Source organism: Poecilia reticulata, linkage group LG8 (genome assembly GCF_000633615.1).
Source record: "Poecilia reticulata strain Guanapo linkage group LG8, Guppy_female_1.0+MT, whole genome shotgun sequence".
NCBI lineage: Eukaryota > Metazoa > Chordata > Actinopteri > Cyprinodontiformes > Poeciliidae > Poecilia > Poecilia reticulata.
The window spans coordinates 13,572,969-13,585,058 of NC_024338.1; the positions used below are offsets into that span (position 1 = coordinate 13,572,969).

The following is a 12,090-nucleotide window of genomic DNA, read 5'->3' on the forward strand; positions in this document are numbered from 1 at the left end:
ATTCTCTAGGTCAGACCTGAGTGTGGCTATTGAAACTAAAGCAAATGAATACGGTTAATCACAGTTTAGTTTAATAATTTAACAAAATTGACAACTGCTTCTTTAGAAAGTATTAGCCAGATTTTATGTGGTTAATTAATCTAACCATCAAATAAAAACTGTTTCTTTTACATACTCAATGTAAGAAAGGGGAGCAAAAACCATGTTTTAGCAGAACCACGAGGCAGGTGAGTTTAGACACAATTTAGATTCAATCCATTAGATATTGTAGAAAACTCTACCTTGGTCATCTATGGACCCAGTGAATCTATCAATTTATCCCCAAAAGGTCAAAAAGTCTTTGTGTGAAATTATTAGTTACTAAATTATTAGTTACTTTGAAAACTCACATTGTTTTCAAAAATGTTGTAAAATCCCACTTCACCTTAATGAAAGTCTTTTCAGTACCATAGGAAAAAAGACATTCATAATCAATGCCTCAATTAAAGATCTGTAGACTTAAAGCCAACATATTTTACAATCCAATCTTGTAATATAATGATAGCAAAGGTACTTGGAGCTATCGGTGACAGCCTTTCATTATGAATAATCAGTTTGTCACATATAGTAAGTCCATGGTGCGAACTGAAGCCTGGGACAATAAAAGTTCAGTCTGTTTCCTATAAATATTGGATGGTAGAGAGGAAAAGCGCTTTTCTTCTGCTAGTTTTTCAACAAATAAGTTAACCATGACTCTGCTTTTACTCTTTTCACATTCTTGTTACAGGAAAAGCTTATCTACAAAGTTGTTTTATCATTCTGAGACTTTTTGTACAAATACAGTGATGAGGCTTCTCGTCCTGAGAGTATCTTAGTAAGTTCAGAAACCGTACATGTTGATACTTAATTATTAGATAAGACATCCGTTTCCCCAACCTACATTTTGTCCATCATCTTCGTGCTCGACCGACACGCTCAATAACACAAGCAACAAACCAATATTTCACTATTTAATTGGTAAAAGCATAAATAAACATGCCGAAATGATCCGATGAAATGTATGAACCATACCACTATAAATGACGATTGCTCCAAGAATACTTCAAAGTGTAAACATTTGATAGCTTTTTGCTTTTGCTTGAAGAAAATCAGAAATGTTTTGTATTTACACAGCAGGCTTAGGTTAAAATAAAATCATGTTTGATATAATCCATCAAATAAAAAGAGACTTCCATGTCCATTTCAAATGAAATTAAGTGAACAAAAAATAGTATGACATTATAGATCAGCATAGATTGACAAGTGACTTCATAATGGGCTTAATCAATTGATGTGTTACATTGTCATATGGATACTAACCCCCCCCCCCAAAAAAAAGAAAACATATAACAACTACAATTATTAGTGCCTATGAAATACTGCAGTATCAAATGTGCTTATTTGACATTCAGAGTTGATTGAAGTGTTTAATTGTTCTTGATTCCCTCCATTAGATCATCGAGCGCTCCTCTGCTGGGTGCCAAGCAGAAACTATTCAGTGCTTGTTTACAAAGGAAGCAGTTGGTTTATGAATCATGCTGTGGAGTTTAAAAGCTCACTCCCCGTCCTCTCTTGAACCTGAAGTTCTTTCCTCAGTTTATCAGCTTAAAGCCACGTCACTTAGCAACAGCGCCACGATAACGTGCTTGCAACTTTTTGTCCGTTTTGGTATTTTGCACAAATCTCAAATGAGTCTCTCCTCCTTTGGTAGCTTTAAGGCATCTGGCGCGGCCACGCTGCGAGGGCCAGAATTTTCCTCTGCGCTGGGCCTGTAGGTTCCTTCGGTTTGTCTTTTCTTCTTCACCACAAAGAACAGATAGCCAAGAATGCCCAGAACTATGGCCAGAACGCCCAGGGTGACTGTGGGGGCCACGATAGCTGCAATGTTTGGTCCCTGAATCTGTAAGGAGTTAAACAGTTAGTTCACAAGTTCACAGATTCCCTTGCCACTTCATAAAAGAAAGTAACAAATGCTTCAGTTGCATTAGCTTTTTGTGCTAACTGTAGTTTTGCTAAAAATAATCACTTCTTAATTCAACTTTTTGTCCTTTTAGATCAGTTTTTTTCCAATTACATTTTGAATTTTGTAAATTATTTCCGCTTAAAAATGTCCTGCAATTGAACAATTAATTAGTTAATACCATTTTCACATGGCTTTATCTTGAATTACATCATTTTTTAAAGAGATCACTAAAAATCAATTCCACTTACCGTGTTGTTGGTAGGACTGGGGGTCGTAGGAGTGGAATTTCCTGTACAAAAAAATGCAAATCGTCACTTTGGTTCCAGTGAAACAGATTATGAAATCATTGTCAGAGATATTTTTTTCTGTGCCACACGTACAATTTTTGACTGACCACAGGACACAAATCAAAAACAACCTCAGAGACTCCCATATTTTTTAAACAGCTTGTGATTGGAGTCATAGTTTGACCTGTGAGCCCAAAAAATTAATTTTTAGAAGACCATTTTCCAGAGTATACTTAATAAGTTACACATTGTGAATAAATAGCAAAGTAAACAGTAAAAGTAACAAAGTTAAACATTTTCAGCTTAGCTTCAATGTTTGTTTTTATTTCTTCGTACGCTATAGAAGACAACGAGTTTTTGAAAAATATCCACCTGCATTCAGTAGCCGCTCTTTTAGGTACACCTGTTCACAGAGTTTACCCAAAGTGACACAAAGTGTAACTGGGTCAAATACGTCTTAATGCATTTTGGAATTTAAATGTAGTTAGGATTACTCGCTCAAGTTCAAGCCGAGCATCACAGAGAGGAAGGAAGAATGTTTCGGATATGGTCGTTGGTGCCAAATGTGCCAGACGTGCTGATCTGAGTATTTCTGGAAACTGTTAGTCTGCAAGGACATTCACTCACACCAGTTTCGCAGAGGATGATCCAAAAGAAAGAAAATATCCAGTGAGCGGAAGGAGAACGGACAGACACCTTCGAGATAACAACAAGGCAACAGCAAATCCAGTAACTAATTGATACAGCAAAGATAAGAAGAATAATCTGATTGCCCGAACATGTGAAGAAGGGCTACATCAGCAGAAGACTATTTTAGGTATCATTCCTTTCAGCTAAGAACAATAAATAGAAGATCCAATTCACACAGGCAACCCTGAGTCCTTTATATTATTTTTAAAAAATGTCTGTCCTGGTGAATTTCTATACTGCTTCACATGGCGCTGTGGTGTCCTCTGCTGTCACCAGACCTCAATTAAACAGAGCACCTCTGGACGTGGAGGAAGGGCTCGTCACATCACGGATGTGCAGCAGACAAACCTGCAGAAATGTGTGATGCTATTATGTCAGCATGGACCAACTCTCCATGGTATGTTTCCCTTAACCTTGTAGAATCTTTTTTTTTTTTTTGGAAAGAATTAAGGGAGTCAAACGCAGTACTAGCAAGGTAAAATGGTCTGAGTGTCCATTTTACGAGATCTGCAGCTCTAATCTCGTAATGTTGATTTAAACATCGGCTAAACATAGTAACAAAATTGGTTTACAAGTCATAACTGAGATGTAACAGCCCATTAATTGGATAACAGCCTTAGTTAGGATCAGCAAATTGACAAAACGCATAATTTTTCCTACATGGAACCTTAACAAGAAGTCCATGTTAAATGATACTTTTCTGACAAATTGGTCTATTTAAAATGAAAACCCAACAAAAATAAAATCAAATTACTAACACCAGTAGCATCACATCACTCCCTACTCTGTTTTATAATTTTGCTTGCGACAGATCAAGACAAAAAAAGCAAACAAAATCTGCAGCTCAGCAAGTTATTTTCTGACCGCTTTCGAGCAACCAGCACCAGATACTCCTCCAGTCAGGCGCTGCTTATCAGCTATTTGATCCTTGTCCAGCCATGTAACCGCTCGCTTACCTCATGAAGTTTCATTGTAACTTCTTGACCAGCAGAGCAAATAAGCAGCAAGATGAGAAACATAGGAATGCAGAGTCAACACGCCATACAGGCTTGAACAATAGAGAGGGGGGAAAAAAACTCAAATTTGCCCAGTTTGCTTGTCTTAGGCATCCTAAGAGTCGTGTCAAAGAGAAAGTCTTGTTTTGAAAACTGAAACCAGCGACTAAGGTATCCTGAGTCAATCATTCACCAAATGGCAAAGAGTGAGATTTTCAAGGACGAAAGTACAACTTGATAACCACCGAGGGTCAGAGAAGGGACACTGCAAAACAATTCCTCTAAATTTAGGATTAAAGCAGGATTGCTGTCTAAAAGGTGYACCTTTAGGCAGCCTTGTCGCTCAAAAATACATCTGTCTYTTTAAATGTAATGCTCCTGCCGAACACTAACAAGCCTTTACATGTATCCAATTTTGTCTCTGAAGATTTGTTTTTGAAAAGATTTAAAGGTGTGATTGCGTGTGATTGCGTGTGCGTGTGTGTGTGTGTGTGTGTGTGTGTGTGTGTGTGTGTGTGTGTGTGTGTGTGTGTGTGTGTCTGCGTGTGTGTGTATAGGTGTGGTCGGATGCTTAGCTCATTTGTGTAGGAGTGTGGAGAATGGTAGCTTACTCACCCCATACGGGATTACTGCTCAGCACCAGCAGTAAAACGCTCCCAACCACGGCTTCAGGTAAGGGCAGCACCTCTGGACAGGCTGCCATCTCTGCGGGGCAGRCTGGGGTCACTGGGCATCAGCTTGGGTCCATTTCACTGCTTCCACCACTCGCTCGGAGAACTTAACGCCTCCTATTAACTGCTACAAACACAGTGTTATTATCATTATTATAARAGAGGAGGTTCATGTCCTTCTGAGTTCACTTAGACACTCTGTATTGTGTGGCTGAGTCAGGCAGCTGATACCACAACTACTGAGTCACATTCATTCTGCTGCTGAATCACCATCAACCTGCTCAGACTGCTTGAAAATAATAATAATAAAAGAAACCCTATRAATAGATAATGTGTTGCAATCCGAATATAACTTTAAAACGGGAAAGTCGACTTTCAATTCTTATTCTTATTCTTATAAGACCTGTTGACTAACTTAAATAAGACAACACCCAGCTACCTGCTTTGATCCGGACGGTCGGGAAAACATCGAACAGGTTGATTCCTCTCGCACGAGCAGCTTCCGCCTCACTTCTGCGTATAGATAATCATCGGTATAAAAGAAAAATATCCCAAAAAAAAAGAAACGTAAGGCACTGAAATACTCCTAAAATCGATTCAAAGTGTCTTTACCACCGGACTACATCCAAAGCTGCTCTTTCAGTAGATATTTTATGCAAAGCAGTTTTTTCCCCCCCAAAGATTCCCATTGGTCACATGATTCAGTTTCGTGTTACATTACCTGCGCACAGTTATCTACCTGCAGCGGGGCGGACAGATCCTCCTTTGTACCAAAGTCGAGGAAAGGTGCAGTTTAGTGAAGCAGAACAGCTCCTTCCCCATGAAGCCCTTGAGGAAAAGAATAAAACATCTCCAAATCCGTTTAATTGTCTGTCGCGTAAATGTTAAATAAGTCTTAAGCCATGTTGTGACGTGAATAAGCCTMGTTTCTGTCACTTGCCCCAAACTGCACAAAGACAATGTGAGTTCAACTGCACTCCCTGTCCTGTCCAGCTCTTACCTAGCAACCTGCTCATGGAGGTRGCACTAAACAGCGCCTCCATCAGGTTCAACGGTTCCCATCATGAGAGGGGGTATCAGCATTCCTGAGATATTTTAAGGATGAATTTGGGAGGCCAGCTGGTCCAGTGGAGTCTAATCCTTCAGTAATCTCCACTTCTCAGACTCGGGGTTGGGGTGAAAAGAAAAAGTTGCCTACTTCAAGTCTAATCTCTGCAGATCTGAATTTATTAAGATCATTAAGAGGGCACTGAGGTGTGTTTTGTTTTAAGTAAAACACTCCTATTTAAAAGAATTTCAGAATTTCAAGTGTATTGGTGTGTAGTGTTCTCAGTGTATTGGTCTGTGTTTTTACTATATCAGTAGTTGATAATAGTATAGGTTAAAAAAAATGAGAAGGAAAAAAGTTAAAGTCAATTTTCAGATATGTGTATGGTGTAGAGGATGAGTGTTTGTTACATAAAATCATCTTCTTTGTTAATTAAAAGGCTATAGACAAGCGTTTGTCCGCAGTATAGCAGCTTAGTTTAAATTATATGTCCAATTAATACAGGCAATGTCTGCAGACTGGAAAACACATTTCTTAGCCTTCTGGATGCTGTACACTTTCTTTTAAATGTTATTTTTTGCATAACTTTGACTGTTTCAATTCCTAGGGCATAAAATGTGAGAAAATTGTTTATTTTGAAAAGAATTTGAAATGTTTACAAAAAATATTTCAAGATTTTCACTCACCTTTTAAACCAAGTAGAACAATCTGTCATTTTTTGTGCCATTGTAATAAAAATGTTTTATTACAATTGTATTTTTTGTTTTACTTTTTTGTCTCTATTCCTTTGCGTGCATAGTAGAAGGTTTTTCAAAAAAAAAGATAAAAAAAAGTGACTGAAATATGTTGGTACATTTCTATGAGAAATCTACTCACATTTATGTCTCACATGATGGAATTTCTAAAAAAAAAAACAAAAAAAAAAACAAGAACAACAAAAAAACAAATCTATTTCATGAATAATTGGAGGAAATTTATAACACCCATATCTTCTGCACCATGTACTGCTGACATAAATTTTTGGCACACAAAATGTATGCAATCTTTTTGCCAATCAAAACCTAAACAAGATATTTATGGTGTCTGTTGCGACCGAAAATAAGATTAATGAGAGGGGGTATTAGTGATTAATGAGAGGTGATAGACAGTGATATATTTTCTTTGTTTGTACTATCTCAGATAATTTAGAAAGTAAAAAAAGTTTACAGCTGATGTTGTGTGTTTTTACCACTAGGGGTCAGTAAAAGCAGTCCGTCTCTGTTTTAAAATAAGCGCACTGCACGTCTTCCACGTACTTACGGCTTGCCATACTCGCGGTGACATCTGGGTAGGACAGTCAAAGCGGCGGGAGGGCGGCAATTTATTGTTAAATACTAAGACACATTACCTAGTTTAACATTGACATTGTGAGAAGTTAAATATTTTTCGTGTGGTTGAGCCCGTAAACACGGAGGTGTGTCTCGGGTAGCTCTGTTAATAATACTCGCGTGGCAGTGCCGCTGTTAAAGCTCCAATTGGAAACTGGACGTTTGTTTTTATTAGCCCCGAGTTTAGCGCCCCAGCAACAATGGCAAAGGTACAAGTGTTGAATGTAGCCGTCTTGGACAACCCGAGTCCTTTTGGAAACCCTTTTCAGTTTGAAATCACCTTTGAATGTATGGAAGACCTTCCTGAAGGTGAGTACCATCGCAGAAAAACCTTCATATAACTGCTTGTGTGACGCTAAAAACAGACTCCTTGTAGTGGAGGCTAACGGCTATCGGTTTACTTCGGTTAAAGTTACAGAGCGAGCTGTACGGAAAGACTTTTAATACAGCTTCGGGATAGACACTGAGGATATTCGCACCATACGGTTTTGTTTAAATATAGCCTTCTCGATTTGACTTTTAGAGAAAAAGGAGAGACTACAAGTTCAATTTGTGGCAGTTTAAAAGTGTAGCACAAATATAGAATGACAGTTTTTTTTGCTACGCAAGTAAAATTAAACACTAATGGGCAATTTCAATACTTTTTTCAACACATAATGTGACATTTATAAAATATAATTAAAGAGGAAAACTAGCTAATTTACAAACTGGAAAAAAACCTTAAAATAAAAAGCAACAATGACCTTGAATTTGTTGAAATGCCTTTTTGATTCAGTTTAAGCATCGAGTTTTATTGAATTCACACCTGTCATCAGTTATAATGAATCTGACCTACCACTTTGTTTATATTTTTAGGTTTAGAATAAAAGATTTGCAAAGTGAAGATGGATATGGTACATTTCCCTCTGGGGTGTTCATATTTACGGAAAATTGTGTAAATTAAAGCACAATAGTTAAACTAATGTTAAGAGAACTGGATCTAAAATGATTTTACTTGTACTTTTAGTGTATTTCTGTTGTGGAAATGCTGAAAAAGCTGCTAAAACCTGACAAATGTTTGTTGAAACATTTATATTTGGCAACTTTAGCTCTATAACATTTATAGTAAAAGATAAGAGCCATTCTGAAAGGTCCAAAGAGCCACTTGCAGCCCCAGAGCCACATGTTGCAGATAATTGTAAAGTCATCAACAACCGATGAACAGATTGAGCTGAATCTGATCAACGATGCTGCCAATAGGTTGACTGCAGCACTGAAAAAGCTGCAGGGATTTCTAACAAGTATTGAGTTCTAAATGATGTGACGGCGATATTCTGTATTCTCCAACGAATACAGAAAGTCTTCTGATGGCATAAATGAATGTTCTTCAGCATCAAAGAATCTCCATGAGGTCTGGTATCTGTGGTGGCCAATCCTTGTGTGGGTGGAAATTCTGCCTCATGCTCCCACAATCAGTCTGTTTATCATTTTTGGGACTCCTATTGCTGGAATGACTAAATTTGAACAAATGAAACAACCTTCAACTTGCTTCACTTTTACGCATTGTAGTTAACTCCTTTTTAATTTGTAACTATAGTATATATATATTTTTTTAGATCTAGAATGGAAGATCATCTATGTCGGTTCAGCTGAAAGTGAGGAGTATGACCAAATCCTGGACTCTGTTTTGGTTGGACCTGTACCTGCTGGGAGACATATGTTTGTTTTTCAGGTATGTTTGTTTTCAGAATGTATGTAAAAAAAAAAAAAAAAAAAGTAAAAAAATGTTTAAAAAAAAAAATACTAGAAAGGTTACTGTTTACCTGTGTCTTATGTAACACATACTCTATTTGAAGTTTTAATGGTTTTTTTTGTGTGTTTTTTTTCTTTCGTCAGGCTGACGCCCCAAATACTGGTTTGATTCCTGAAAGTGATGCTGTTGGAGTAACCGTAGTTCTAATTACGTGCACTTATCGTGGCCAGGAGTTTATTCGTATCGGTTACTATGTGAACAACGAATACACAGACCCAGAGCTTCGTGAAAATCCTCCAAACAAGCCAGACTACACACAGGTCAGACTGGTTGATTTATGGTAACATGGCTTTTGCTAACATAAATGTCTTGATGTTCAATATAATATATATATAAGAAATTTTAATAACTTTACGTGTGACTGGGTAGTAATATTCTTTTTTTGGTTTTAGATGAACATAAAAGGAAATAAATAAATGGTAAAATAAATAAAGAGGACATATTCACAATTTTATAAGATGGCAAGTGTAAGCTAATATATGCTTCAAACCCTAGCTAATATAAGCTAATATATATATATATATATATATATATATATATATATAAAGGGGGAAAATAACTATACCAACACAACCCTGTGTTTAACAAAAAAAAAAAACACCATTTAGTAAATTATGCATTAACTGTGATGAACCAAATTTCAGTTTCCCTACTGATGTTTTCTCTTTGACAAACTTGTAGAGTCAAGAAATCATTTGCAGATATCCCAAAATAGGCAAAAGATCTTAAAAAGCAACACGCCATGCATGGATCCAAAGACACTCGGTTGAAAAACGATGTCATTTACCTTTGTCCCTCTGGAAAGGGTCACAGCCATTTCTAAGAAATTGGGATGCCATTATCTATCTGCCAAAGGTAGCTCCAGAGTGGATTGATGATTTATCCCTGAAGTCACAAAAGCACAGATCAAACATCTAAAGCACTGCAGGTTTCACTTTCCTTCATTAAGGTGAATGTTCATGATTCAGTTATAAGAAGGAAATTGGGCCAAAATGGCACCAAAGAAGAGTTCCAAATTGAAAAACCACTGCTGACCAAACCTCACAAAGGCCACTATAACATTTTAACATTTGACAAACATCCTAATAATACTAACCTAGAGTTTAGATGTAATACTTTGTGGGTTGACAAGACAAAGATGAAACTTTCTGGAAGAGAAACTTTCTGTCACATCTGGTATAAAAATAACAGCATTTCAAAACAAAAAAAACAGAGAGCCAAACATGTCGAATGTATTGTTATGACTTAATTATAGAACCAGGAAGTATGGTTTCTACCAGAAAATCCAGAATTTCCGGGCCATCACTTTTTGACCTTAAGCTAAAGCTCATGTGGGTTATGCATCAGGAGAAATGGGCCATAGAACACCAGCAAGTTCACTTCTCAATATCTCAAAAAAAATAAGCTGAAGGTTGGTTCTATTGGAGCTTAGAAATCCAGATTTGAATATGATGGATTTGCTGTGGATGGTGTGACCTAAAACAGTCTCTTCATGCTTAAGACCCTCATATGGGGCTGAATTAACCACATTCTTCAGAGCACTGGGGCAAAATTACACTAGAGGGGTACAAAAGCATCAGGATGGTTGGACAGATTTTCTTATTATCATTACTATTTGAAACCAGCATTTTGTTTTCATTCAAGCTATTTTTGTCTTAATATTAACATTTGTTTGATGATCTAAATCAACTGAATCAATAATGCAAAAACAGAAATCTGATGTGTGAAATCTGTAGAACATAATGATAGATCCATTCTAAGGAATTTTAACCATTTAAAGCCATTTCAGGGTTTGAAGTTTTTCTTTCAGATCAAAAAGTTTATTTAAAAATGCCACAGATGGACATTAGTAATATATTTATTTAAAAGCAAAGCACAGGTTCTGTGTTTGCCTACATTTTTGTGCTTGCAAATTTAAAATATAAAAAAAAAACACACCATCAATCATGCTTTCATGGCCCACCAAAGTCCTGTGAATAGCTAATTAGCCGATTCCTCATTATGTAATTTACAGAGATTTTCTGCCATTTTGCAAGCAGTGACTCATTCAGGTATTCGCTTCGGTCGTAAGTTGCTGTGAGATTTGCCGTAATGAGAAAGGATTTTGATTGTAGGTGTCACATTTTTCAGACATCTCACATGTGGAATAAGAGTTCACTTGGAGGTGCAAAAAAAGATGAGTTAAAGCTGCAAAGTGGTCACTTAATGTACTAGCTCATATCATATTAAAAATGTCTCAAGTCAAAGGTTATAAGATCCAAATTTCCACTGTTTTTTATTTGTCTGAAACAACTGTTAAGTTTCCAGTATTATTTTTCTACAGTTTTAACTTTAGCTCAGTAATTAATGTCAGTCTAAAACACCCTCAAACATATTTATTTATACCATAAATCTTACTGTTCTACCATGGTAACTCATTCTGTTTTTTTGTCTTTTTTTTTTTTTCAGCTCCAGAGAAATATCTTAGCATCAAACCCACGTGTTACAAGATTTCACATAAACTGGGAAGGCTGCGCCGAGAAAATGGAAGACTCTGAAAACGTGGATCCTACATCAAACTCCATGCTTCCCCCATCCTGTCTGCCAGGCAAGGTCCCACCGGTGGGCATACTACCAGATAACTCTATGGATTGCTTATAGAGATACCCAAAAGGTGATGACAGACGCCAAGTTACCTTGTTTTTAAAGGATGCCTATGGACATTCTAGTGTGGCTGAAATGACATTCAGATCTCTCAGCCTTACTGCTTCAGTTTTTCCTGAAACATCCTCAATCCTCACTTCCGGTGTTTATTCCTATGAGATTATGAACATCTTAATGGAATCATTGTTTTTTTGAAGGTGCCGTTCTTGTGATTATCGAAAGCTACGTTGAAGTGTTAAAAATAAACGGCTATGAAATGATGCAGCTAAACTAAATTTAACTACATGCTGCTGACTTGGCCACATTCTTTGTTTGCAGAGTGGATTTGTAACCGTTTTGACATTACAGCACTGAAGTATTCGGCGTAACCAGCAATATGTATGAAGAAGTTTGGTGATCTAATAATATTTGTGTGAAATTCCACTTAAACTTCTACTTAACTTAATTTTTTCAGAAAGGCTTTGTAAGAACTGTATCACTTCCTGTTTTGTTTTTCTTTTCTGATTGGAGTTTTGTGTTACAAATAAAAAGGTTGTTATAGTTCTCTGCGTGGCTGGGGTTCTCATTGTAATTTGGAAGACAAATTAAGTTATTTTATTCATAACATCTTATTTAC

The 12,090-nt window shown here is 36.8% G+C and overlaps 2 protein-coding genes across 5 annotated transcripts; one reads left to right on the plus strand and one right to left on the minus strand.

The window, feature by feature from the left end:
• Positions 1-975: 975 nt before the first annotated feature.
• Positions 976-5,829, minus strand: crb3a (crumbs homolog 3a). 4 transcript variants are annotated; one of them, XM_017306078.1, is made up of 5 exons: positions 5,364-5,829; positions 5,064-5,137; positions 4,569-4,748; positions 2,230-2,270; positions 976-1,918 (listed from the first exon to the last, which is right to left on the minus strand). In XM_017306078.1, exons 3-5 carry the CDS (start codon positions 4,654-4,656, stop codon positions 1,703-1,705), a joined length of 345 nt encoding a protein of 114 aa, XP_017161567.1. In that variant the 5' UTR covers positions 4,657-4,748; positions 5,064-5,137; positions 5,364-5,829; the 3' UTR covers positions 976-1,702. The 4 variants fall into 4 exon arrangements, with proteins under 4 accessions (XP_017161567.1, XP_008414315.1, XP_008414314.1 ...); XM_008416093.2 differs by having other exon boundaries at positions 5,346-5,829; XM_008416092.2 differs by having other exon boundaries at positions 4,569-4,751; positions 5,364-5,828.
• A 1,126-nt stretch (positions 5,830-6,955) lies between these two features.
• LOC103468786 (histone chaperone asf1b-B) lies at positions 6,956-12,017 on the plus strand. Its single transcript, XM_008416090.2, has 4 exons — positions 6,956-7,348; positions 8,635-8,750; positions 8,915-9,091; positions 11,280-12,017. The coding sequence occupies exons 1-4, from the start codon at positions 7,240-7,242 to the stop codon at positions 11,469-11,471; spliced, it is 594 nt and encodes a 197-aa protein (XP_008414312.1). The 5' UTR covers positions 6,956-7,239; the 3' UTR covers positions 11,472-12,017.
• Positions 12,018-12,090: the final 73 nt, after the last annotated feature.